The sequence below is a fragment of the Oreochromis aureus genome, linkage group 7, assembly GCF_013358895.1.
Source record: "Oreochromis aureus strain Israel breed Guangdong linkage group 7, ZZ_aureus, whole genome shotgun sequence".
In the NCBI taxonomy this organism is placed as follows: domain Eukaryota; kingdom Metazoa; phylum Chordata; class Actinopteri; order Cichliformes; family Cichlidae; genus Oreochromis; species Oreochromis aureus.
Genome location: NC_052948.1, coordinates 20,245,890 through 20,273,084, shown reverse-complemented (window position 1 = coordinate 20,273,084; position 27,195 = coordinate 20,245,890). Strand labels below are relative to the sequence as shown.

The 27,195-nt window shown below is 41.7% G+C and overlaps 1 protein-coding gene and 1 long non-coding RNA gene across 2 annotated transcripts; one reads left to right on the top strand and one right to left on the bottom strand.

Moving 5' to 3' along the window:
- Positions 1-477: 477 nt before the first annotated feature.
- Positions 478-21,757, bottom strand: LOC120441336. The gene is made up of 3 exons (XR_005613997.1): positions 21,738-21,757; positions 19,984-19,986; positions 478-644 (listed from the first exon to the last, which is right to left on the bottom strand). It is a non-coding gene; the product is annotated as an uncharacterized LOC120441336 (long non-coding RNA).
- Positions 21,416-22,495, top strand: LOC116316872 (dispanin subfamily A member 2b-like). The gene is made up of 2 exons (XM_031735516.2): positions 21,416-21,697; positions 22,057-22,495. The coding sequence occupies exons 1-2, from the start codon at positions 21,473-21,475 to the stop codon at positions 22,222-22,224; spliced, it is 393 nt and encodes a 130-aa protein (XP_031591376.2). The 5' UTR covers positions 21,416-21,472; the 3' UTR covers positions 22,225-22,495.
- The last annotated feature ends 4,700 nt before the right edge of the window (positions 22,496-27,195 follow it).

Sequence of the window (27,195 nt, the reverse complement as noted above, 5' to 3'; positions counted from 1 at the left end):
AGTATTTGCCGCTTCTACAAGAAAGACAGAAGTGGTTAGTGACTAGGAGAAATCTGAGACCAGGAGATGTTGTTCTCATAGTTGATGACAGTGCACCAAGAAGTTCCTGGTTAATGGGAAAGGTTGAGAGTACAGTTCCAGACTCCCATGGACTTGTCAGACGTGTGTTTGTCAAAACCAAAACTAGCGTTTTGGAGAGGCCTATCGACAAGTTATGTTTATTGCTTGAAATGGAGGCAACAGTTTGAATCTCAGCCTCATGTGTAACAGATATATGTTCAACACATATGATGTATGTTGCATATAATGTTTGGTTAAGCCATTTATATTCTGAGTGTTGATATTAAATGACGCTTTATTGTGTTAATATGTAATTGTTATGCCTTAGCAGTAACAATTAGGGGCCGGAATGTTAGCGCCATTTATAGTTATTACATGTTTTATTTTGAAAAGCCTGAAAAGGATATGGTGCTTTGTTGTGAAAGGTTTGTGAGAAATAAACAAGCGAATGGCGGAGCGACACGATGGTTTTACCGTCGTTGTTGCACAAACCGACGCGTAAAACAGCCTCTTGTCCATCCAGACTCTTATTTTAGATATAAGAAAAATAGAGAACTCCAAGAAGAAACAAGATAGCCGCTACACTGACAATCGGACTGGCGGCCGCCTCGGGTCTCTCCTCCTCCTGCCTCCCCTTCCCTCATCCACCTGCTGGCCTCCGTGGAAGCTCCGCCATAGCCACCACCAAACAACTGAGTTATTTTTACACATCGGCCAGCATCTGGCCAATCCACCACCTCTCATTGTTCATGCCGTTAGAAAAAAAAAAAAAAAAGTCATCAGCCGACCAGGCAAATGCCCGATATGCCCGATGGCCAGTCCAGCTATGTTAACCTGTTAATCTTCGCAGAAAAATTGTTTTCTGCGGTTCTGTCTTTCGTGCTTGGCTCTCCTACCTTTGCTAACGTGATGCTCACAGTGCAGAAGCCCATGCTGCATTCACTTACACTCGGATATCTGAGCTTCACTGTGAAAACATGATCGTACATTTGATGTTTCATTGAATTTTATTGTTTTAGCTTCAGGGTGGCACCTGGGGTGGCCAGTCTGGTTGGGCTGGACACGCCACTGAACACACTGTCAGCATGTATGATTACACAGCAGCACTGCTACTACACATTACTACAGGACTACTGGTACACATTCACAAAAATAAGCATAAAACATGAACAGATGCATAATTCTATGCACAGAGTTATACAGTTACCCTCTCTCCCACGACTGGATTTAAGGCTGCACTTCCAGTGATGTTTAGCTCAGCCATTACCTGTGACCTCTGCTCCTTCAGATACAACATGAAGGCGTTTGGTTGTTTTTTAGTATACGCCCAGTCTTCATCCTGCTGGGATTGTCGGCTTCTTTTTCTACAGGAATAAAACACAGAGTAAACGCATGTGTTACCTCTGTGTACAACTGTGAGGAAAGCAGTTTAATAACATGAGTAAAGCTGTAAACCTGAATGAAAGGAGGCACCATTGAAGAGGCTGATTAGCGATAGATCAGGTGACGGTACTAGAGACAGAGCTACTGAGTGTAGTGATATTTGCTGAGGAAGTTGAGCAGGTGCTTGAGCGGCTAGCTGAGTTGGTTGTACTGTGGGTTTCGTTGTTTTTTTTTGTTTTCGGGTCGTCGGGAGCCGACTCTTAGAGGGGGGGTACTGTCACGGACCCGGCTCTGGGGACTCGGGATCCATAAGCAGTGGGGACTATGATTGTTGTTGTTGTTATTATTATTATTATTATTATTATTAATATTATCATCATTTGGTGTGTCGTCTGCACTGCCTCTGGTCTCTGTCCGCATCTGTATGTAGGCAGGTATGTGTGTGTGTGTTGCTGTTTTCTGTGGCCAAGTTACAGGCACCTTCAGGCCTGAGGGGCGGCCACACCCGAAGTCCCAGCCACACACCTGCTCCTCATCTGGGCTCGTTGAGGGAGCTATTTAGAAGAGCCATGGAGCTTCCACCGACGCGGGATTATTGCGTTTGACGACATGTCAGTCTTCTAGTGTAGTTGGAAAGTCTGTGACTGTATGCCTGCTGGGATTAAGTGTGTTAACGGCTGCCTCTATTGTTTTCCCTCAGGAGGAATGCAGGTCTGAGAGCAGTGAGCACGGGGAATGCAGAGACACAGGAGCAGAGAGCACTACACTGGGACTTTTTGGGAAGAAGACATGACACGGGAGTCATGGGAGAGCACGGGGATTAAATGTTATTGTTTCCTGCACTGTAAATAAACGCACCGTTGCAGTGAAGAGTCCTGCGTTTTGGGTCCTGTCTTCCCCACACCCCCACTGTCTGCAGGGCAGACCGTGACATATCCAACTAATGACATGTCACAAAGCTCAAATCATCTCAAACTGGTTAAAACAAGCTTTAAAAAATGTGTCATTTTAAAGTGTTCTCCACAAGAATGTACAAAAGAGTTGTTTAATAAATGATAAAGACTTATCCAGTGGTTATAAAACAGAGCAACATTTGCATAATAACAACAGATTCCAATGAAATCAATAACACTGCTGACTGAAATGTTAGATGTGCACTTGAAGCCATTTATAAATCGTAACTCTTTGATCGGCTCCTCACCACAAAAAAGCACAAGCATACATTTTGGGGCATTTAACTGTATTTTTAACCTTATGGCAAATCACACTATACAAATTAATTAAGCAATAAACAATTAAATGACAGAAAAGTTTGTTTTCCATTTTCTGAAAGGGGAGTTTCACTGGTCTGACTCAATTAAGAGAAAAGTGGGCGGTATGTCGCCTACAATGTAAAATGTGTTGAAACTCTGGTAAATACTGAGGCACATGCTTTTTGTTTTTGATGTAAGTTACCCAAAGTCATGCGCCCAGGTTTGGAAATTCCTTCACACTGTCTATCCCAGGAATAGATGGATCCCAGGAAATGAGTCAAATATGATCAAATTAACGAGGGCTCATTTAGCTATGATGGAAGTGTAAAATGTTGCATAAAATGATCTGAGTACTTAAAAATTATCGTCATCTGTTTGTTTTTTTTTAATGTTAAGAGTTTTTACATGTAATTTCTTCTAAAACAGAGCCGATGTTCTGAAAAAACACCCTACATATTAAGCTGTTCTACTTGTTGTTACTGCGCATGCGTACATCTTAAAGCGGCCATGTTTTCGGTGTTAATAGTATACGCCTATTATTTGAACCTACCCCAATCTTGTGCGTGCAAAAAAAGGTTAGTATTATATGTTTTACTTCTTTATTACAGTTGATACTTGTTTTCCTTAAGCTGTTGTCAATTTGTTAACTTTTCAAGCTAACATGCGTTTTGTTTTTCGTGCAAAAATACTCCAATTTGGTGTCTCAATTGAAGTCATATTTCAAGTCTTGATTTAGTACTTCTAAACTTCTGTAAACTTGCATACAGCGTAAACAATTAATTTTAGTCCTCCTGCAGTTAGTGAACCCTACGCTCCGTTCTTATGTCGAAGAAAGTAATATTGCACTATATATTTATTGAGTGATAACGTTGTTTAATTTCTAAGCACCTTGACATTGGTCATTTTATTTACTGTATGTGCATTGCGTCTTACATAATGGATCTCGAAGCCATTTTGAAAATGTCCGATTTTCTCCTTAGTTATGGAGAACAAATACGAGGAACTGCTCATGTTTCTTTCTGATGGGTCCTACCCATCAGAATACGACAAGTCCCAGAGGGAAACCCTTAAGAGATATGCCTCAAAATTCAGGCTGAAGGGTCAGTAGTTTATTGTAAATACTAACTAGATGTACTTATTGGTTAAATACATTTTATAATCAATTTACATTTCTTAAATGTAAATGACAAAAGCTATGGGACTATTTAAGGAGTTTCATTCAAGTTCTATTGGTGGACACACTGGTGTACTCAAAACTCGAACTGCAATGTGTTCCAGATTTTACTGGTAGGGCATGTCAGCTGACATTGGGAATTGGGTATGTATTTTTGAAGTTTTCATTTATAAAAAAAAAAGTAAGGTATGTTAACAATGTACAAAAAGAATGCGTAGTTATCCTGAAGATCTGTCCCAGATTTCAGGATGATGTGCAGTAATTAACACGTTAGCTAGATTTAGTCTTTCTTATAGAGTATTTGTAATTATGTATCCTGGCTTGTGACAAGTGCCAAAAAATAGGAAAGCCTTTGGCTGCTGTGCAACCACTGCAGTATATTAAGGTAAATATCAGCAGCATTTTAGTAGAAAATAGTAATGTTATAATGTACATATTAAAAATGTGATTCTTCATTGACAGGTGTCAGATGTCTGGGAGCTAATTGGAATCGATCTAACTGGACCTTCTCCAAAAACTTCTAGTGGCATCAGTACATTCCCACTGCAACAGACTATTTTTCAAAATGGGTTGAGGTTTTTCCGTTAAAAAGCAAATGTGCTGCTGAGGTAGCTCATCAGTTGTGCTCAGTCATATGTAGACATGGCTGCCCAAAAAGAATTTTATCTGACCAAGGAAGAGAAATTGTTAACGAAATAAGAGTTAAGTTTACTTTTCCATACCTAAAGGTAAATCATTGGCCACAGTGTGCCAAATGTCTGCCAGGCCAAAGGTTTTGTGTGATTGTGTTTGAGAAACTATTTTCTTTTGTCTTTGAAGCTCAAGTCTTTGCAGCTTAATGAAAATAGATAGGAGTGTCACAGCAGCATATCACCCACAGACAAATGGCCTCAATGAAAAGACAAATGACAACATGTATGCTTTATTTGTATGTAACATTTCAACAGATTTTAAGACACTGTCACTATTGTGTGGGTTTTTTTATGTCTACATGTAGAGCCCCCAGAAAATTAGTCAACAGTCAATAGAATGACTGGGATGTGTATCTGGATGCCACACTGTATTCTCTGAGGTCTAAAGTCCACACCACAACCAAATACACACAATTCCATTTAATGTATGGGAGAGAAGCAATGTATCCTTCTGAAGTTCCTGTTGAAGTAAGTGTTTAAATAATTCTGTTGTTAGAAAGCGCATATCGACACTGGCTGCAGATTTAATCTTTCTGCTTAATTTCTAAATGCAAGACACATTTTACATATAAAGTAAGTGACTAACTACTTCTTTGTATTTGTATCTTTATGCAAAATTATCAATGGTGAGGAGACCTTTCAGTATAATGTGTTCACCTGTGCAAGTGTATCAAGAGTAAAAAGTGACTATAATAAAAAGTGTTAATAATAAAAAAAAAATGATAGGAGTCTATCTTTGTGGCAGTTTGTGCTCAATGCTTTATAATAGTATAATTAGTTTAAACATTAGTTATTATTGTTAGTTTTTTCAGTTCATGTTTCACATGCATTATTTGCCTTTGTTATTTTGATTGTTAATTAAAATGTGAAAGTTTTAGCTGTTCTCCATCATTCTGAGGAGTCAAGTTACAGTGACTTTGTATCTTCTACAAGGTGCTGAAAAAAAGCATAGAAAATGAAGGTGGCATAGTCAACATCTCTTTTTGATCAGTTGGTCATTTGTTTTGATTCACTGTTGCATGACTTTGTTTGCATGTTTGTTGTTAAAAATTCATTTTGTTGTCTTCTCTTGACCTGATAAACAAACTAGACTGTACTACATCATTTTGTGGTTTATGATTGTGTTTTGTTTAGTTACTCCTGTTGTGTCATAGCGGTCTGATCAGCCATTATATATACCCTTGTGTGTCATTTCCTGTTTGGGTCAGTTATATTTGTTTGGGCAGTCGTTTGGGTTCACAGGTCTCTTTGCCTGAGTTTAGTTTCTCTGACCTTTTTTATGAGCTCAACATTTATAACTTTTGTAAATATATTTTTGGGGAGGGTTAAATAAAGGAAAAACCTTATTTTCTAATAATTCCTGTGATCCTCTGCTTTTTCAACTTGGTCCATCACATGTGGTGCTAGAAGTGGGACGTTTCAGTTGAGGAGACAGGATTTTTATTTTTATTTATTTATTTGCATTTTTCTACCTTTTTTTTCTCCCCTGACAAAACTTTTTAAGCCATGCAGAATGCTGTGCGCCCAAGGAAAGGAAATTGAATGGAGACCAAAGACGCTGTGCAGCCACCAGAGAGGGAGAAGGAATTTCAGTTGTGGCTGGAGACACTGAAGGAGAAAATATCAGGCAGTCAACTCTGCTTGATATTGCTGGAATTCTTCAGGCCTTCATGGGACAACAGGAAGTTCAAGATAAAAAGCAGAGAGAGGACGCTATACTGCAAGAGCAGCGTTTCAAGAGTTTGCAACACCAGTTTTAGCTATTGCAGATAGAGGTGCAAGCCAGAACCAACCCAACTTCCAGAGCCCACAGCAACTGATCCAGAGCCTGTTGAAACTCCAACTGACTATCAGGCTCAAGCAACATCTCAGCCTGAGGGTTCTGGCTCAGCCTCCATATTAACAGTTCAGTCTTAGCTGTGGAAGCTTATTTTGAACATTTTCTGACCACTTTTGAGAGAATTACAGCTGCCTGTCGCTGGCCAGAGTCAGACTGGATTTTTCACCTCTTCCTCTTCTGACTGTGTTAATATGAATGTGGATGATTAACTGGAATATGATAAGGTAAAAGCTGCCATTTTGAAAAAATAAGATATAAATCCAGAAACATACAGGCAAAGATTCCACTGTCTTAATGTTTTTGATGAGAGTCCCAAGGAACTGTATGCAAGGCTGAAAGAACCTTGTGAGATATGGATTCAGCCTAAAAATAGAATATAAAAGAATTCGGTGAAATTATTATCTTTGAGCAATTTTAAGAATCCTGTGTCCTGAGCTTCAGGTCTGGATCAGGGAGCGTAATCCAAAGTCTGCTGCAGATGTTGTCACCCTGGCTAACGTGCTTTTTAGCTGCCCGGGTAGGAGTCAGCCATGGAGCAACAGTGCATAGAGGGCTGCCAGAGATTCACATCGGTCGCAACCGCCTCAGCACCCCAGAGGCCAGCAACGGGTGTGGGTAAGCGCTTTACAAGGGAAAACCAGCCTCCAAATACCTCCAGGCCAGGTAAAGGCCACCAGTGTGTTACCTTTGTGGACAGGAAGGTTACACTAAGCCCACGTGTCCTAAGAATCAAAGAAAACTAACTCAGATGTGTTTTGTGCCTCACCAGAATGTGGATATTAAATCTGAGAAAAAGCAGTCAAAATCACCACAGTTAAGATTAATGTACAAGAAATTAATGCTTTAATAGATACTGGCAGCACACAGACTTCGATTGCACAGGAAATATGTGTCAAATGACGACACAGCTCCTTCTGAAACATATCAGTGTTTACTTTGGGGCACTTCATTCCCTGGGCTGGTTTTATGCACCTTGAGAAGCATAAAACCAATGCTCGCATTAAGCGGTACTTTTTCTGGCCTGGTATACGCTCAGACATTGCTCTGTTTTGCAGAAGTTGTCCTCAGTGTCAGAAGACTTCAATTAGGGTCCCCACCAAAGCACCACTCCAACCTCTCCCAATCACTGGTACACCATTTCAGCATCTTGACATGGACATACTTGGTCCTGTGGAAAAGAGTAAAGCTGGAAATCATTTTATGCTAGTCATTACAGACTATGCTACGAGATATCCTGAAGTCTTTACATTAAAAACTGTTAAAGCAAAAACTGTAGGTTCCTCATTGATTCAACTGTTCTCAAGGGTTGGATTTTCATTCGATATGTAAACCAGATTTTAACAGGACAAGGCACTAATTTTTATATCGATGCTGTTGAAATAGGCATCAGGAGTGTGCGGATGACCCCTTTTCACCCCCAGACAGATGGACTGACAAAGCACTTAAACCAAACTCTCAAACAAATCAAAAAAAGTTTGTCAATGACACAGGGTCTAATTGGCACCATTTGCTGCCATACCGCCTTTTTGCCTACAGGGAAGTTCCTCAGGCCTCCACTGGCTTCTCTCCATTTAAGCTTCTTTATGACTTCTCCTGCTTTTTCAACTCGGTCCATCACACCGAGAATTACCAGAACATAACCTAACAGATGTACACCTTAGTGCATAGATTCGGTTTGTATAGGGTTTTTTTTTCTTCTGGGACTCACACATCCCAGGAAAAATCATTAATATGTAATGGACTTGGATTGACAACATTATGAATGAAAATGCACTATTTGGAAGCAGCCCACCCCCTCCCTTTTCAACAGGTTGTGTGTGAGACTTGAGCGCAGCAGCAAGCAGATGCACTAAGGGCCGTCACGCTCACTTTTCGCATATATGTGTGTAATAGAATTTAGAAAACACATTGGTGCAAATTATAAGTCTATATCATGTCTTCTGTTTTGCTGTTTGTTGGTTTGTTTTTTTACTTAATTTTTTTTTTTTTTTGCAAGCTGGTTATTAGATGCCGCTCAAGCCAGCCCCTCTCCTCCCTGTGCCCATGGCATGCATTGCATCTTCACTGCTTTTGGCTTTAATGGATACTGATGCTTACATGGTCTGAAGTCAGCCACCACCAGAGGAGGAGTACCTTTCATTTTCCCCCCACATCACATTTACTGGTTGCCCAGAAGTGCTCCGGGATATCATGCAATTCTTGTATTGCTGGGGGTCAACTGGCATGGTTCAACCTGCTGGATATACAGAGACATTTTTGTTAGCAGCTGCACAGTTCTTACAACAGAAACATTTGCCGCTGGATGCTTCCCAAACACCTCATTGCAAGGATTTACACCTGGGATGCCAGTTTCTTCCTAGTGTTTGTACTGTTGCACTCTCTTTAGCGATAGACCCAATCATTTTATTCAGCTTTTGAAACAGAAACATGTGGAATGCTGTCAAGTTTTCTATGAAAACAGCTTTGTTCAGTGAGAATTACCCTGGCTGCACACTTATTTTTGTCAAATACACACTGTTTATTCACACCTTCTCAGTTTCCTGTCTCTTTGTACTCTTTTTTCCCCTCAAACTGCTCACCAGCTTCCTCAGACCCATGTGCCATTACATTACATTTTTTCCGTGTGTGTGTGCAAATCTTTACTAGTTCATCAGAAACAGGAAACTGTTGGTGTTTATACTCATATGCATACAGCGGTGGATCTGAGTCACATTTAACCATCTGCAACATTCTGTTCACTTGTGTCTTAATCAAGCCATCGCTCCCCAACATAATCAACTAGTTTACATGTCAAATCTTAACCCAGCAAATTGACAGGACAGCATGATGCAAACAGAAATGCATGTTTTAAAGACCCATATAAAAGATCTCTGCCTTCATATTGTAAATTCCTTGTGATGCTCAATGATTAGAAAGCATCTTTTAATTTTAATATATTAACCACTTCTCCAAAAGTCGATTCCGTTCATCTGGACGTAGCGTTTTCAGTGGGAGAAACATTTTGTCACTCATGCAAGTGACTTCTTCAGTCTCAGATGACTGCAGCTTTCCCCAATCTTATAAACAGAAGGAGGGCGGGAACAACTAATCTGTAGTGCCCTTTTCACTGTGCAATATTTTTCTATATTCAACAGTGCAACAGACTCAAAATAGTTGAAACTTATAATTCCCTGGTTATTCCTATTATCCTATTTATTGCTATTATATAATCTGTATTTATATATATCTCTGTATTTATATATGTCCATCCATCAATCCATCCATTCGCTTCCACTTATCCTTTCCAGGGTCGCGGGGGGCACTGGAGCCTATCCCATCTGTACCTGAAAAGCCTTCAGTTAATCCAAAATGCTGCAGCAAGAGTACTGACAAGGACCAGAAAGAGAGAGCATATTTCTCCTGTTTTGGCTTCCCTTCATTGGCTTCCTGTTAAATCCAGAATCGAATTCAAAATTCTGCTCCTCACATACAAGGTCTTAAATAATCAGGCCCCATCTTATCTTAATGACCTTGTAGTACCATATCACCCTATTAGAGCACTTCGCTCTCAAACTGCAGGCCTACTTGTTGTTCCTAGAGTATTTAAAAGTAGAATGGGAGGCAGAGCCTTCAGTTTTCAGGCCCCTCTTCTGTGGAACCAGCTTCCAGTTTGGATTCGGGAGACGGACACTATCTCTACTTTCAAGATTAGGTTTAAAACTTTCCTTTTTGCTAAAGCATATAGTTAGGGCTGGACCAGGTGACCCTGAATCCTCCCTCAGTTATGCTGCAATAGACGTGAGCTGCGGGGATTCCCATGATGCATTGAGTTTTTCCTTTCCAGTCACCTTTCTCACTCACTATGTGTTAATAGACCTCTCTGCATCGAATCATATCTGTTATTAATCTCTGTCTCTCTTCCACAGCATATCTTTATCCTGTTTTCCTTCTCTCACCCCAACCAGTCGCAGCAGATGGCCCCGCCCTCCCTGAGCCTGGTTCTGCCGGAGGTTTCTTCCTGTTAAAGGGAGTTTTCCTTCCACTGTCGCCAAAGTGCTTGTTCAAAGGGGGTCATATGATTGTTGGGTTTTCCTCTGTATCTATTATTGTACGATCTACTGTACAATATAAAGTGCCTTGAGGCGACTGCTGTTGTGATTTGGCACTATATAAATAAAATTGAATTGGGCAAGATGCAGGGTACACCCTGGACAGGTCGCCAGTCTGTCACAGGGCTAACTCAGATTCATACCTATGGGCAATTTAGATTTTTTTTTTTCCCCAATTAACCTACCCCCACTAACTGCAGTGGGAGGAAGCCAGAGTACCCGGAGGGAACACACGCAAACACGGGGCAAACATGCAAACTCCACACAGAAAGACCCCAGCCTGATGGTGGAATTGAACTCAGGACCTCCATGCTTTGTATATGTCTATATGTGTATATATGGTATATTTCTATTTCTGCATACATTCTTTTGCTACTTCTGTCGGTGCTGTGCTACTGGAAACAGAATTTCCTGGAGGAACCCACCCAAGGGATTAATAGTTTTATCTAATCTAATCTGATCTACAGTAGAATTGAAGGTGGGGCCTAAAGGTACATATTTCGCTATCTTACAATGCTGTGATTGCAGCCATTCCCTAACTCTCTGTGAATGGTGAATGGCTATTGATTAGTGGGCCTTGATCAATGGTCATGAGAATTTGCATAATTATGATGATGGAACTGACTTCCCAGCCCACTGTTCCTTTGGTGGTGCTAGTTTCAGTCATTATGCAAATGTATTGTTTATAAGGTTGGGGAAACCTGCAGCCATCTGAGACTGAAGAAGTCACTTGGAAGAGTGATTGATAGGTTTGTAGCATAAACCTATTCGCTGGAACGCTCAAGACAATTCAGTTACGCAGCAAAATTATCAGACACCAAGCAGAGCTCTTTATGATTCGGCGTATACGAGGGAGATCAACGAGACAAACGCCGTTCCTTCACTTGACCCCAGTTGCTCTCGTCTGCTCCCTCGCAACAATGCTCTTTTATTGAGGTTACATGAATATACATAGGTTCATTAACCTATGTATATGGTCCTATGGAGGGGGGGGGTGTCAGTGTGTGACCCCATAAACGACTTCCCTAACCCTGCTGGTCTGGAAGTCCAGCAGTTCATCTAAACAACAGGCACTTAGACTAAAACAGATATAGATATGTTTATCCTACCATAAAACAATAAGAGAAGGTATGACCTCTCCCATGCTCCCTGGATGTGGGTGTGAATGCCAGAACACTCTGGAATGCACACAAAGTCTTTGCAGACTCCTAAAGATCACACATCCTATCACTACACAATCGATTATACACCTCTAAGCATATATGGTTAAATATTTCTCAATATAAATGACAATAATAAAATATAAATCCAACAGTGATGAAGTCTGTGAAGGTTCTCAGTCATCCAGGTCATCGTAGTCAAAGGAGCTTGCAAAGAAAAGCGTCTGGACTTCTTTAAGTTGCTTGAAGACGTTTCACCTCTCATCCGAGAAGCTTCTTCAGTTCTAAGGTCAAATGGTGGCGAGTCCCAGATTTAAACACAGTGGGAGTATCCCCCCAAAGAGGGACAAAAGGACCCCCTGGTGATCCTCTAATCACATGAGGCGAGGTGTGAAAGCAGGTGCGGGTCCCAATCAGCCAGGGTTTCGGGTGAGCTCATTGTGAAACCTGGCCCCACCTTATCATGCGATTTCCTGAGGTCAGATGGCCCAGGATGTGAGTGGGCGTTAAGGCGTCTGGGGAGGGAACTCAAAACTGGATTATAGATGGCAGACAGTTGGTGTCGTAAACCACCCCCTCTGTTCAAAGATGGTCGCTCACAGTGGACATAGATGGCCTCTTTCACTCCTCTTTCAAACCATCTGTCCTCTCTGTCCAAAATGTGAACATTGGCATCCTCGAAAGAGTGTCCTTTATTGACAAATAATCAAGAGATAAAAGATAAAAGATAAAACAGTCCAGTGTCCCATTTATGAATCTAATAAAAACACACAGTCCCAAGGCCAGAGCCAGCTATGCCACACGACCAGTTGCACTCCACGTGTTGCCTTTAACAGGGTTAGAAGTTGTCGTCTGAGACCCACCACCCTGTAAGCATATAGCCAGTGGTCACTCCAGCCTCTGCAACTCTGCTGCCTTTAGGCTGTGGCATATAATAGGCCCTGGCCTGCACAGAGAGACAAAATGACACCGCAGTGTTTGTAGTGTGGGCTATAAGTAGACCAGTGTATCAGTGCAATCAAGTACACCTGCCTCTAATTAGTCCAACCCCATTCCAGCCATTGGCTCACCAAAAATGTGACACACACACACACAACCACTCCCAACCCAGTGCAACTTCACACAATAATATGGATCTGAATTAACACAGGCACATTAGTCTACCATGTTACACCCCTCCCTGCTGAAATGGTCATTGGCCCAATGACCATGTAATCTATAAATATTAGTCTCCAAATCTCTGTGGAGGCAGTCCTTTGGTTGTTCTTGTTGACCGTCTGGATTCTTGATGAATGGGTCCTGTCTCGATGTCTTCTGGGCCAGCATCAAGAGGGATTTCTGTAGGAAGCCAAAACCCAACCCAGGGTGGAGCAGCTGGAGATCTACCAGTGTGTGGCAATGCATTTCCAGTTTTTAAATCTTCCTGCCTGGCTGTCTCCACCTCACTCTTAGAGTTCTGCATGTCTTGTTGCATAGGTAACAAACAAGGTCTCATTAAGTTACGATGCATCACTTTCTCAACATTTCCCCCTTCTTGTCTAATCACATACACCGGCAAATCAGGATCTGCTTGTTTTATGACAACATAAGGTCGCTGCTCGCACCTATCTGCCAACTTACCTCAGCCCCTTGCTCTCAAGTCCTGTAGTAATACTCTCTCTCCAGGCAACAATGGAAGAACATCTGCTTTCAGGTCATAATATTTCTTTTGCCGGGACATTTCAGAGTCTCTATGTTCTTGAGCTTTTCGGAAGGCATACTGCAGCCGTCTCTGATGGCATTGCACCCAGTTGCTCACAGAAGAGCAGCCCACATTTTCAGTAAGGCCCATCAGCCGATCCTGGGGAAGAAATCCATGCCTTCCAAACATCAAATAATGTGGTGAATATCCTGTAGAACTGTGCACTGTATTGTTATATACCTGGATCATCTCAGGCAGGTGATCTTGCCAGTTTCGCCTCTCTTCACCTAATGTGCCCAGCAACCCCAGAAGAGTCCGGTTAAGCCGTTCACAGGCCCCATTTCCAGCTGGGTGATAGGGTGTTGTATGATCCTTCTTTATACCATACAATTCACACAGCTCATGCACTAATTGCGATTCAAAGTTAGGACCTTGGTCTGACAGCAGTCGTCTCGGTGCACCGAAGGGCTGAATTACCTTGCTCCAAAGTGCTTTAGCTGTTGTCACTGCAGTCTGGTCTTTTGTAACTGCAGGCCAGGGCCTATTATATGCCACAGCCTAAAGGCAGCAGAGTTGCAGAGGCTGGAGTGACCACTGGCTATATGCTTACAGGGTGGTGGGTCTCAGACGACAACTTCTAACCCTGGTAAAGGCAACACGTGGAGTGCAACTGGTCGTGTGGCATAGCTGGCTCTGGCCTTGGGACTGTGTGTTTTTATTTGATTCATAAATGGGACACTGGACTGTTTTATATTTTATCTCTTGATTCTTTGTCAATAAATTATCTTTTAGAATTTTATTGACTGTCATCTTTTTGCCCACGACTGAGACGGTTGGTCAGACCGAGAATCTTTCTTTGGGTGTGTTACAACAGCTCCTTAGAAGACAGAACCAACTTCACACCCGATCAGATCTGCACACTGCCATACGGCCCCCTATGAGCAAGCACTTTGGCAACAGTGGGAAAACTTTTTTTAAACTGACTTTGACAAGAAAGTCTAATTTCTTCACTTCTGCTGTTCAATACTGAAGAAATTTAAACTTAGTCTCTAATTAATTAAACCTCTGCTCTGCTTCACTTCAGCAGCATCAGGTAAGGTAATGTTTATATGTTGATTCATGGCTGTCTTCTGTTTTTGTTCTACTGCAGAATATTTTTTAATATTTTTATCTGCTATAAAAAGACAGGACAGGAAAACCTCCTTGTTTTTCTGTGTTTTATCCTCAGTTACTTTGACTCAAAGGCATCTGCTGTGATGCTTACACCTCTGATGAAGCTCACAAGTGTCAGCTTTCTTCTTATAGATATAGAAATATGGATATGTACTAATAAATGATCAGAATTATAATAATTATGAATGTCTGAGGCAAAATTTCCCTGATTTGAATCGAATTGAATCGAATTGTGGATCGAATTGAATCGAGACCTTGTGAATCAGAATCGAATCAATTCTAGAAATCAGTGACGATACCCAGTCCTGGAATATTTAGCTCGCCCTGGTTATAGTTCTGATGATGTTGATGGTGTTGGTCTGTCATTTTGCTCCGGCCTCTGTGCTTGTGGAGGAGATTGATCCAGTTCCAGTTTTACCTGCTATTAACACACTGAGACATTTAATATCATTTTTTATCCCTGTCTGTTAACACTTTCTCTCCCTGATTTTTGCTGTGTATCGTCAAAAGTAGAAAATCTGCATTGAATGACACACTTTTCTTTTAATTCATTTCTTGCAGATTTCCTTTTCACCTTTCTTTGGCCTGAAAAGGAGTCTGGGGTCAACTTTGGACCTGGATTTACAGAGAAGTTTTTGTTAGCAGCTGCACAGTTCTTACAACAGAAACATGTTTTACCCCTAGAATGTCAGTTTCTTCCTAGTGTTTTTACTGTTCAGAGCTGGACTGGCCATCGGGCATACCGGGCATTTGCCCGGTGGGCCGCTGGCGATTTTTTGTTTTTATGGGCCGATGGATTTTTTGTTTTTTTTGGTTTTTTTAGGAAGGGTATATGAAAGGTGTTGGATTGGCCAATTGGTCATGATCGACTCTGGGCTGGACCAATTACAGCCGAGGAGGCCGGATGCACCCTCCCCTTGTTTAGCAATCTTATAGACGAACTAAAGAAAATGGAGAACAAAAAAAGGAAAGGAGGTGTTTATGAAAATATCACTAAATCTGCCATTTATTAATTTTAATATTAATTAATGATCATGTCTCACCTCTAGTGTTCTTGGTCTTAATTTAAGGTTTTTCCTATAGCGATTGACAGATCACGTGACTTTCGCGCATTGCATGCCGGGAACTTGAGGCAAAACAATCCAAGTACCGCATCAAATGCAAGCATTTGCAGCACCGCAAAAAGTTCATTCTCTGGTTCCAATACCTTCTTGATTTTTTTTTGCCGCACAAAAAAGGAATGTACAAAACTAAGGAGAACAATGCCGGACCGTACAAAGAGAGACTCGACGAAAAGGCAAAGAAAAGATATGAGGAAAAAATCAAAGGAGTGAAAAGGTCAGACCCTTAGGAGCACACAGAGTGGACAAAAGACGTTAGCGTGCTGCCCAACTTTCACCACGCTCAGATTTATAATTATATGGTTCTTGGAGTCAGGGGCGGATCTAGAGAAATTTTCTTAGGGTGGCATGAGGGTGGCAAAGAAATCAAATGGGGTGGCAAAATCAAAGCCTTTTTTTTTTCCCCAAACACATATGCAGGTGGTTACATATGGTTAAAATGATTCAAATGCAGTAAGTATACACGTTTTTCATATAAATATAGTCTATAACTTAATTATTGTCTGTAGCCCACATAATTACACACTTTAGTTACATAAAACATGTGAGTTTTGATGTTATGTACTGTATAGCCTGTATAATAAATAAATATGTAGCCCAATAAGTATGAAATCCAGAAAGCTACACAACATGGGGCAGTTCATTTACAAATACAAGTCTAACTTAAGTTTCACACTGTCTTTTGTTAGAAAACAATCACATTGTTACAGCTTAAATTACACAAAATGTCAGTAATCTGCACTGTCATGAACAAAAATTTTAAACCCTAATTTTTCATGATTTGTTGGATTAACCCACTGAGGTCTGAAATACAACCGCCATTTATGACTCCTTTAGAGTTTACGTTTGTATTTCCCCTCAAATTGTTTCATTTTATTTTTTCCCCTTGGCTTGTTTGGTATCTTTTCAGCTCAACTGAATTTAGTTGTTTTTTTTCACACTGACATACTGCATTAGTATTACTGATCTGAAATCACACAAAGAACTTAAAACCCTAGTAGTATTTTTTTTACTGTAAAAACCCAGACATGCTGAGTAAATTTTTATAACTTGAAATGCAAATATAAATTGTACATTTTGTAAACATATACAACTATTTATCTAAAAATGCAGCCAATACACCTGCCGTTTCTTTCATTTTGTACAACCATTTAAAAATATTACTAAAACTAAAGTGAGAGAACAATCAGGTGTCGCAATAAGATGCCCGACAAATGATGTGTGCCAGTAAAAAAAAAAAAAGTTTGTCCACCAAAAGACAGAGGAGAGCAGCACAGGGACAAACCTGCAGGCCTGACAACAGGAGGTGTATCACTCCGCTGGTTTTCTACTTAGTGACAGTGTTTACATTGCAAATGTGCTTTTGTGACATTCATTAGTGCCCTCACTGACACACAAAACAAAACGACTACACAACAGAACAACTACACAAGATAACACAACACACTAAGTATACACTCCACACTAAACGTCACAAATCTCCCACATCTAAAACTCTCTCTCTCTCTCTCACTCTTTCGCTCGCTCTGTCTCGCTGCCGTTACCGTCACTCCCGAAACTCTCCCCTCTTCCTAAACAACCAAATCCCACATGTTGACTTTTTTTTTTTAATTGGTCGACATGGTGCATTTTTCCACCGATAGGAAAAAGGTGGCTTTTTTTCTTTCTTTACTGTTTTCGCGCTGTCCTTAGAAAACGCTTAAAACACACACACACACAAACGTGGCGACAGTATTTAGAAAAAAAGCTTGGCTTATATATATTATCATAACTCTGGATTTACTGGCCTGTAATTAAAATTTAAAAACTTTGAACTCCGAACTTTCAATATGGGCTGAAATAGAGACTCAGCGTGGCTGCAGCTTGTTGCTATGTCAGCTTAAAATAGTCATGTGATTTGGAGGTGCAGCGTGTCCGTGGACCCCACAGGGTTAATAACACTCACCTTCCTTCCATTTCCAGAGTGTAACATCCAACCAAATGTGTAAAATCCGAAATTCCCATGGTGTTGTTCAAAATGTGCTCTGGCACAATCATAAGCATCGCTTGCTACTGAAAACAAGAAAAAAGCCGGTCCTGCTATGGGCTGAACCATTTGTTAATGGTGGAGGGGGGGACACTATGCAATATATTCAGTTTTAGCATTTATATTCACTGTTGACTGTAACTACGCTCAAACTGTTAATGCTATCTTATTTTAATAAACAACACTGTCATATGCAAAACTGGGGTGGCACTTGGGGTGGCAAGGGATCATTTTAGGGTGGCAGTTGCCACCCCATGCCACCCTTCTAGATCCGCCCCTGCTTGGAGTGAGTGCATACACTCATGAAGTTTTTAGTAACTTCAGGTCACTGCAACAAGCCCAGGTACAGTTTACCGACGGATGGGTACAGGACCTTGAAATGCACCGTGTAGAACGAAAGACCATCGTACAAACAAAGGTAAGTTTACCAGTCTCACAAATCGTCGTCATAAATACACATTCGTTAACCGTTTATTAATATAACCTTTGAGCTCAACGGTAATTAATTAGTAGTGGAAATAATTTCTGGTACGCATTACAGAAATGTAGCAGTGACAATAATATTGTATGTTGTAATCGCACTGGACAATTAGTGATACAAAACAACTGTTTTATCCTGTGAATAAAAGTATATGTTTTTGTCAGTGTACCGTGGTAATAACAGAAGCGAAACGCAATATTGTGTCAGGACAATTCACTATTTATGCACATTAAACAAAGAAGCATAGCGCGACAATTTCTGTTCAGCGCCAGACTTGCTTGTAACCTATATCACGAATTATGTTAAGAAAAGTGACGTATTAACTACTACAAAACACTGACCTTTGTGGGAATGCTTGGAGCAGACTAACATGAGCTGGAGTGTTCTGGGACGTTATATTTGGTATATCCAGACCATCCGTTGGCTCTTACTTCAGAAACATGGCTTAAAAAATTTCTCTTCAACGACATAATCCGATAAAAAAAACGATCTCTTTACCCGTCGGCTTCCCGTGGCTGTCATGCGACCGGCTATTGCAGTTAATAATACAACAGCTTCTTGCCATTTTTTGGGTTTCTTTTTATCGCTGTGTAACTGAGTTCAATTGAAAGCCTGCGTGCGCTAGTACCTCTTGCCTCAAGTTCCCAGAATCCTTTGCGGTTTTACCCCTGAATGACGTCACATTTTCAATCTCTATCCTGGTGGGCCGGTCTCTAGTCAAAATGCCCGGGTCGATTTTTTGTCCCAGTCCAGCCCTGTTACTGTTGCACTCATTTTAGCGATAGACCCAAAAATTTTATGCAGCTTGTGAAAGAAAATCATCAATCAATCAATTTTATTTATATAGCACTTTTAAAAACAACAACTGTTGACCAAAGTACTCTACAATAAAATAATCAGATACAACTTAAAAGGAAAGTAAAATAAAAGATAAGAAAATAATAAGAATAAAATAACGACAGACTCATACAGAATTAAAAGCCAAAGAGTAAAAATGGGTCTTTAAACAAGTTTTAAAAGTATCCAGTGTTGGAGAGGTCCTGATATGTAAAGGCAGTTTATTCCACAGTTTCGGAGCAGTCACAGCAAAAGCCCGATCTTCTGTGTTTTAATCTAGACCTAGCGACAACTAGAAGCATTTGGTCCGCAGACCTCAAAGATCTCGCCGGAGTATACCAATTTAAAACATCAGAAAGATATATAGGAGCTAGTGGAATGCTGTAGAATGCTGAGGAATGCTGTCATGTAGTCTATAAAACAGTTTTGTTCAGTGACAATTACCCTGGCTGCACACTTATTTTTGTCAAATACACACTGCTTATTCACACCTTCTCAGTTTCCTGTCTCTCTGGGGGGGGAGGGGCAAATACATGCTCCACCAGTTCTTCAGAAACAGGAAACAGTTACTCTTCACTCATATTTATACAGCAGTGGATCTGCTATCTGCTATAAAAAGAGGCCAGGAAAATCTCCTTGTTTTTCTGTGTTTTATCCTCAGTTACTTTGACTCAAAGGCATCTGCTGTGATGCTTACACCTCTGATGAAGTCTCACAAATGTCAGCTTTCTTTTTATAGATATAAAAATATGGATATGTACTAATAAATGATCAGAATTATAATAATTCTGACTGTCTGAGGCAAAATTTCCCTGATTTGAATCGAATTGAATCGAGACCTTGTGAATCGGAATCGAATCAATTCTAGAAATCAGTGACGATACCCAGTCCTGGAATATTTAGCTCGCCCTGGTTATAGTTCTGATGATGTTGATGGTGTTGGTCTGTCATTTTGCTCCGGCCTCTGTGCTTGTGGAGGAGATTGATCCAGTTCCAGTTTTACCTGCTATTAACACACTGAGACATTTAATATCATTTTTTATCCCTGTCTGTTAACACTTTCTCTCCCTGATTTTTGCTCGTCAAAAGTAAAGAGTCTGCATTGAATGACTTGCCGGAGTATACCAATTTAAAAGATCAGAAAGATATATAGGAGCTAGTGGAATGCTGTGGAATGCTGAGGAATGCTGTCATGTAGTCTATAAAACAGTTTTGTTGTGGGATCATTGTCATGCCGCAAGACCCGGACACATTTCATCTTCAATGCCCTCTCACAATACATGGCCCCATTTATTCTTTCCTTTACATGGATCAGTCGTCCTGGTCCCTTTGCAGAAAGGACAGCCCCAAAGCATGATGTTTCCATCCCCATGCTTCACAGTAGGTATGATGTTCTTTGGATGCAACTCAGCATTCTTTTTCCTCCAAACATGGCAAGTAGAGTTTTTACCAAACAGTTCTATTTTGGTTTCAACCGACCATATAAAATTCTCCCAATCTTCTTCTGAATCATCCAAATGCTCTCTAGCAAACTTCAGAGAGGCCTGGGCATGTGCTGTCTTAATCAGGGGGACACATCTGGCACTGTAGGATTTGAGTCCCTGGCGGCGTAATGTGTTAATGATGGTAGTCTTTGTTGCTTTGGTCACAGAGCTATGCAGGTCATTAACTAGGTCCCCCCATTTGGGATTTTCGCTCACCGTTCTTGTGATTATTTTGAACCCACGGGGTGAGATCTTGCATGGAGCCCCAGATCGAGGGAGATTATCAGTGGTCTTGTATGTCTTCCATTTTTGAATAATTGCTCCCAGACCAAGCTGGTTACCTATTGCAGATTAAGTGTTCCCAGCCTGATGCAGGTCTACAATTTGTGTTTATGTTGTCCTTTAACAGCTCTTTGGTCTTGGCCATAGTGGAGTTTGGAGTGTGACTGTTTCAGGTTGTAGACAGGTGTCTCTTATACCGATAATGAGTTCAAACAGGTGCCATTAATACAGGCAATGAGTGGAGGACAGAGGAGCCACAGGTCTGTGAGAGCCAGAAATCTTGCTTGTTTGTAGTTGACCAGATATTTATATTCCACCATAATTTGCTAATAAATTCTTTAAAAATCAGACAATATGATTCATCTTTTTAAGTGGGAGGACTTGCACAATTGGTGGCTGACTAAATACTTTTTTGGCCCACTGTAGTTTCATCATCTGAAGAGCATAACATCAATATTACATTTAAATCCAGCTAATAAAGTATACTATATATTAACTATACCTGACATTGCTATGAATAATTTTTTTTGCAGGTTCATATTTAGAAATGTGACAGTTTGATGCATTCTTAGTGTGTTATTTATTTTGTAGTGATGAATCACACAATTGTAGATCGGTTTTCATGAGCTTCCTGTTCCAACCCCCAAAAGCTTCAAAAGCCACAACTTGTGGTGACTCTTGTTCTTGCACAACTTTCTCCTCTCCACATTGCAGCTGAGCTGAGAACAGTTTGAGTGATGGATCCTCAAGATTACCCGACTGAAGCCGTGCCATTGCAGGGCGTGAGTTATGGTGAACTCCCTATTCAGCCTACAGTGGTCCAGCAGACTGCTGTGAACATCAACACAGATAAACCAGTCATCATTGAGTACCCGCAAGACCATATCATGTGGTCAATCTGCTGCTTTGTCTACGCAAATCCTTTTTGCCTTGGACTTGTAGCTCTCCTTTATTCCATCAAGGTGAGTTTATTGTAACAAATTTTAATTTCTTAGAAATGACATCATTTATGTGCTTGCTTTAATGTGCTAAATGTAATAAAATATGATAAAAGATTACAGCTACACAAAAGGAGTTCAATTAAATGAAAGAAAAGTGTGTGTGTGTGTGTGTGTCGTGGTGGTGGGGGGGATCGAAATAAAATGTAATACAACATTGTGTAAAAAAAATCGATATGGTACAGGACAGAGCTCAGTAAGATAAAATCTTAAAGTGAGAATAAATTAAAAATAATCAAACAAATGACTGACCAGAAGTAGCAACACAGGAAATGTCAGAAATTAAAGTTTTTAAAGTGTATAAAATGTTTTCATCCTTCCAGGCCAGAGACAGGAAGGTGGTTGGAGATGTGGATGGTGCACGAAGTTATGGCTCCACTGCTCGCTGTCTCAACATTATCGCCACAATCATAGTTGCCATTGGGTTCCTGGCTTTCATAATTGGGATGGCTGTTCTCACTACTTTTATTCTTTCCTCTCGCCCATATTAAGGGTACAACCATCATTAATTGCTTTGTAAGTAATTTAGTCTCCTCCTGCTGTGGTTAGGTCATATTTGTTTTCCTGCTTAAAATAAATTCTGCAACCTTCTATAACTTTTTAATTGCATCATCTGGGGGAAAAAAAGCCATTTTACAAAAGTCTTAAATGGAAGTCTTCTCCATTTCTTTACTGACAAGTTTTGTTTTCAGACTTTGTTAGTTGATGCAGAAATCCTGTTAACAAATCGTTAAGAATTAAAAAGCTTCACATTTCAATAAATGGCTCTCTATTTTACTGTGCTTTACACATTTTTGACTAATTATAATTATGTCACCCCAACCAGTGACATAGGTTTTTGATACCATGAGTGGGGAAAAGGGCAGAGTGGTGTTTTCCTTCTCTGAAAATAGATAAACTGACAATGTTTCACTCATGTAAATACTACAGCAGTTACAAATTTAGTTGGATCAGATTTTCAAACCAAGAAATGTCCCTGGGCCAAACATTTGAGGCAGCCTGTAAGCAACAGGTAACAATACATTTCAAACCAATATAAAGGAACTAATGAAAGAAGTATTATTTATTCATTGTTTCACTTTTAAAGTTGATCACATCTGAAAGTATGCACAAGAATAGTTGCATTTAAATAACAAATGAATTGTAAACGAACAGAATCTGAAGTAGTAATAGTTTTTTTTTTAAATTTAAAAACCAATAAACTTTGCTCATATTAGACATCTGAATGTGCACAACATTAATGATTAAATCATATCAAAGCCATCACTGCAGAAACTCATCACATTATAATAATGGATTGCATTTATATAGCGCTTTTCTGGGCACCCAAAGCACTTTACAATTTCACTATTCATTCACTCTCACATTCACACACTGGTGGAGGCAAGCTACAGTTGTAGCCACAGCTGCCCTGGGGCAGACTGACAGAAGCGAGGCTGCCATATCGCGCCATCGGCCCCTCTGGCCAACACCAGCAGGCGGTAGGGTAAAGTGACCTGCCCAAGGACACAACGACCAGGAGAGTGAGAGCAGGGGGATCGAACCGGCAACTTTCCGGTTACAGATGAGCTTCCCAATCCCCTGAGCCACGGTCGCCCGGAGGCGCCGTTCAACTTTGTCTATGGTGACATCCTGAATAATATCCAGAAGTCTCTCTAACAAAAATCAGAGATAAGGCGCACTATCGTTTCTTTCTCAAAAATCGATAGTGCGCCTTAGAATTATACACACAAATATAACAATTACAGCTTCACCCTGATGGAACATAATTTCAATTTTAAGTCAGGCATGGCTTGTTACTCATCCAGTAATATTCAGTTTTATTTACACAGCGCCAAACCACAACAACATTCACCTCAAGACTGTTGTAGCCTACATATATGTTGATATGTAGTTACCCTGTTGACATTAGTGTGAGAAGTTATTCATTTTTTGTTCTGTATCACCGTATCATAGGTACTCATGTATCTCGTACCTAGTGTTTCTTTTTTGGTTTGTTATTTTTCAATTTCTATATTTATTAAGTTATGCAGGCTTGTTTGCACAACAAGGCTAAATAATTATATAAACTTTTCAGAATCTAAATAGTGTACTTTGGTAGAATTAAAAAATAAGTGTAGTGCAGGTCTATGATGATTTTCAGTGCTACTATCATCTAGTTCTGATTCTGGTTCTGTCTTGGTTACTGTTGTAGTCCTGTTTTAATTCCGGATCAGTTCTGGGTCTGGTTGAATTGGGGTTTAGTCCCTGTGTCTTGATACAGGCCCGACTTTGTTCTGCCTTGCTGCTTAATTAAAAAACTAGTTTAAGGTGTCCTGCATATGTATATAGAAGTAATATATATATCTATATATATATCTATATCTATAAAAAAAACACCCAGCACGCCCCTACGGGCGGTTTATCCTTCAAGCTCGGGTCCTCTACCAGAGGCCTGGGAGCTTGAGGGTCCTCTTGCAGTATCTTAGCTGTTCCCAGGACTGCGCTCTTCTGGACAGAGATCTCCGATGTTGTTCCCGGGATCTGCTGGAGCCACTCGCCTAGCTTGGGAGTCACCGCACCTAGTGCTCCGATTACCACGGGGACCACCGTTACCTTCACCCTCCACATCCTCTCGAGCTCTTCTCTGAGCCCTTGGTATTTCTCCAGCTTCTCGTGTTCCTTCTTCCTGATATTGCTGTCATTCGAACTGCTACATCGATCACTACGGCCGTCTTCTTTTGTTTGTCTACCACCACTATGTCCGGTTGGTTAGCCACCACCATTTTGTCCGTCTGCATCTGGAAGTCCCACAGGATCTTAGCTCGGTCATTCTCCATCACCCTTGGGGCATCTCCCATTTTGACCTTGGGACTTCCAGGTTATACTCGGCACAGATGTTCCTGTACACTATGCCGGCCACTTGGTTATGGCGCTCCATGTATGCCTTGCCTGCTAGCATCTTGCACCCTGCTGTTATGTGCTGGATTGTCTCTGGGGCATCTTTACACAGCCTGCACCTGGGGTCTTGCCTGGTGTGATAGACCCCAGCCTCTATGGATCTTGTACTCAGAGCTTGTTCTTGTGCTGCCATGATTAGTGCCTCTGTGCTGTCTTTCAGTCCAGCTTTGTCCAGCCACTGGTAGGATTTCTGGATATCAGCCACCTCCTCTATCTGCCGGTGGTACATACCGTGCAGGGGCCTGTCCTTCCATGATGGTTCCTCGCCTTCCTCCTCTTTCTTGGGTTTCTGCTGCCTGAGGTATTCACTGAGCACGCTGTCAGTTGGGGCCATCTTCGTGATGTATTCATGGATGTTTCTTGTCTCATCCTGGACTGTGGTGCTGACACTCACCAGTCCCCGGCCCCTTCCTTCCGCTTAGCGTACAGCCTCAGGGTGCTGGACTTGGGGTGAAACCCTCCATGCATGGTAAGGAGCTTTCTTGTCTTTATGTCAGTGGCTTCTATCTCCTCCTTTGGCCAGCCTATTACCCCAGCAGGGTACCTGATCACGGGCAGGGCGTGGGGTGTTGATGGCCCGGATCTTGTTCTTACCGTTCAGCTGACTCCTCAGGACTTGCCTGACCCTCTGCAGGTACTTGGTGGTTGCAGCTTTCCTAGCGGCCTCTTCATGGTTCCCATTCGCTTGCATGGGATCCCCAGGTACTTGTAACTGTCCTCTATGTCTGCAATGTTGCCTTCTGGTAGTTCAATTCCCTCAGTTCTGACTACCTTCCCTCTCTTTGTTACCATCCGACTACACTTCTCCAGTCCGAACGACATTCCAATGTCATTGCTGTATAGCCTGGTAGTGTGTATCAGTGAATCGATGTCTCGTTCACTCTTGGCATACAGCTTGATGTCATCCATGTACAGGAGGTGGCTGACAACCGCTCCGTTTCGTAGTCGGTATCCGTAGCCAGTCTTGTTAATGATCTCACTGAGGGGTTAAGGCCTATGCAGAACAGCAGTGGGGACAGAGCATCTCCTTGGTAGATCCCGCACTTGATGGTGACTTGTGCTATGGGCTTGAGTTGGCCTCTAGTGTTGTACGCCACATCCCCATTGAGTTCCTGATGAAGGCTCTTAGGGTTCTGTTGATCTTATATAGTTCTAGGCATTCCAGTATCCAGCTGTGGGGCATTGAGTCATAGGCCTTCTTGTAATCAATCCAGGCTGTGCACAGGTTGGTCAGTCTGGTCTTGCAGTCTCGGCTGACTGTTCTGTCTACCAGTAGCTGGTGTTTTGCGCCTCTGGTATTCTTGCCAATCCCTTTCTGTGCCCCACTCATGTATTGACCCATGTGCCTGTTCATCTTAGCCGATATGATGCCTGACAGGAGCTTCCATGTAGTACTGAGGCAGGTTATTGGTCGGTAGTTGGATGGGACCGGTTCCTTCTTGGGGTCCTTGGGGATCAGGACCGTCCGACCTTCGGTTAGCCATTCCGGGTGTCTCTCGTTAACTAGCAGCTGGTTCATTTGTGCTGCCAGACGCTCGTGGAGTGCAGTCAGCTTCTTCATGTCGGGCCCTGGTGCTGTCCAACTCTTCATACTGGATACCCTTTCTTGGATATCTGCCACTGTGATGGTTACTGGACCCTGTTCAGGGAGGTTGCTGTGGTCTGCTCTTCCAGTATTGCTCCGTCTCCAGCAATGCTCTTCCAGTATTGCTCCGTCTCCAGCAATGCTCTTCCAGTATTGCTCCGTCTCCAGCCTTGGTGGTGCTGTTCTCTTATTGTTCCCTTGCCATGTAGAGTACACCTTTGCTGGTTCTGTGGAGAACAGCTGGTTTATTCTCCTGCCTTCTATCTCTCTGGTGTACCTCCTCAAGCGGCTGGCCAAGGCTGTGAGTCTTTGCTTGGCAGTTTCCAAGGCCTCAGGTAGCTTGCTGTATTTCTTATGCACCTTCTTTGTCGCGCCTTTCTGCAACTCCGTTAGTTGCTACTTTGATCTTGCCCTCTAGCCTCCTTCTCCATGGAGGGTACTGCCCCTTGTGGCTGTTCAACTTGTAGCCAAGCATCTCACTGATCACTGCTGCCGTAGTGTAGATCAGCTTGTTAGTGTCGTGGTTGTAGGTATCGTCCGTAGTGCTGCATTAACATCATCTAGCAGACCTTCTGAGGGTACTTCACGTAATCTTGGTAACCGGCTACGGGGGATCCAGGTTTCAAGCTTGGCCATGATCCTATCTTTCAGGTCAGTTCCTCTCGCACTCAACGATCCTTCTCCTCGCACTTGGGGCTATGTACCCAATCTCGGGTGGGGGTGATGATATCTCCCCCCTGACCTGGCGTCCTGACTCCTCCTTGCCGTAGCATTTATGTTGTACCTCGTCAATCTCTAGCTGTGATAGCAGTCCCTTCTTTCGAATGTTGGAACACTGAGCTACTAGTTGTTTCGCCGTCATTGTGGATGTTGGGTATCGAAGAATCCATAGGCCCCTCATCCTATTCATGTAACCCCTTCCGCCAGGGTTACTTGC

Bases quoted from the DNA above. Each gene is read 5' to 3' on its own strand.
- LOC116316872 (XM_031735516.2), top strand. From the start codon at position 21,473: ATGGATCCTCAAGATTACCCGACTGAAGCCGTGCCATTGCAGGGCGTG. The intron at 21,698-22,056 runs GTGAGTTTATTG...TCATCCTTCCAG, and splicing joins CTCTCCTTTATTCCATCAAG to GCCAGAGACAGGAAGGTGGT.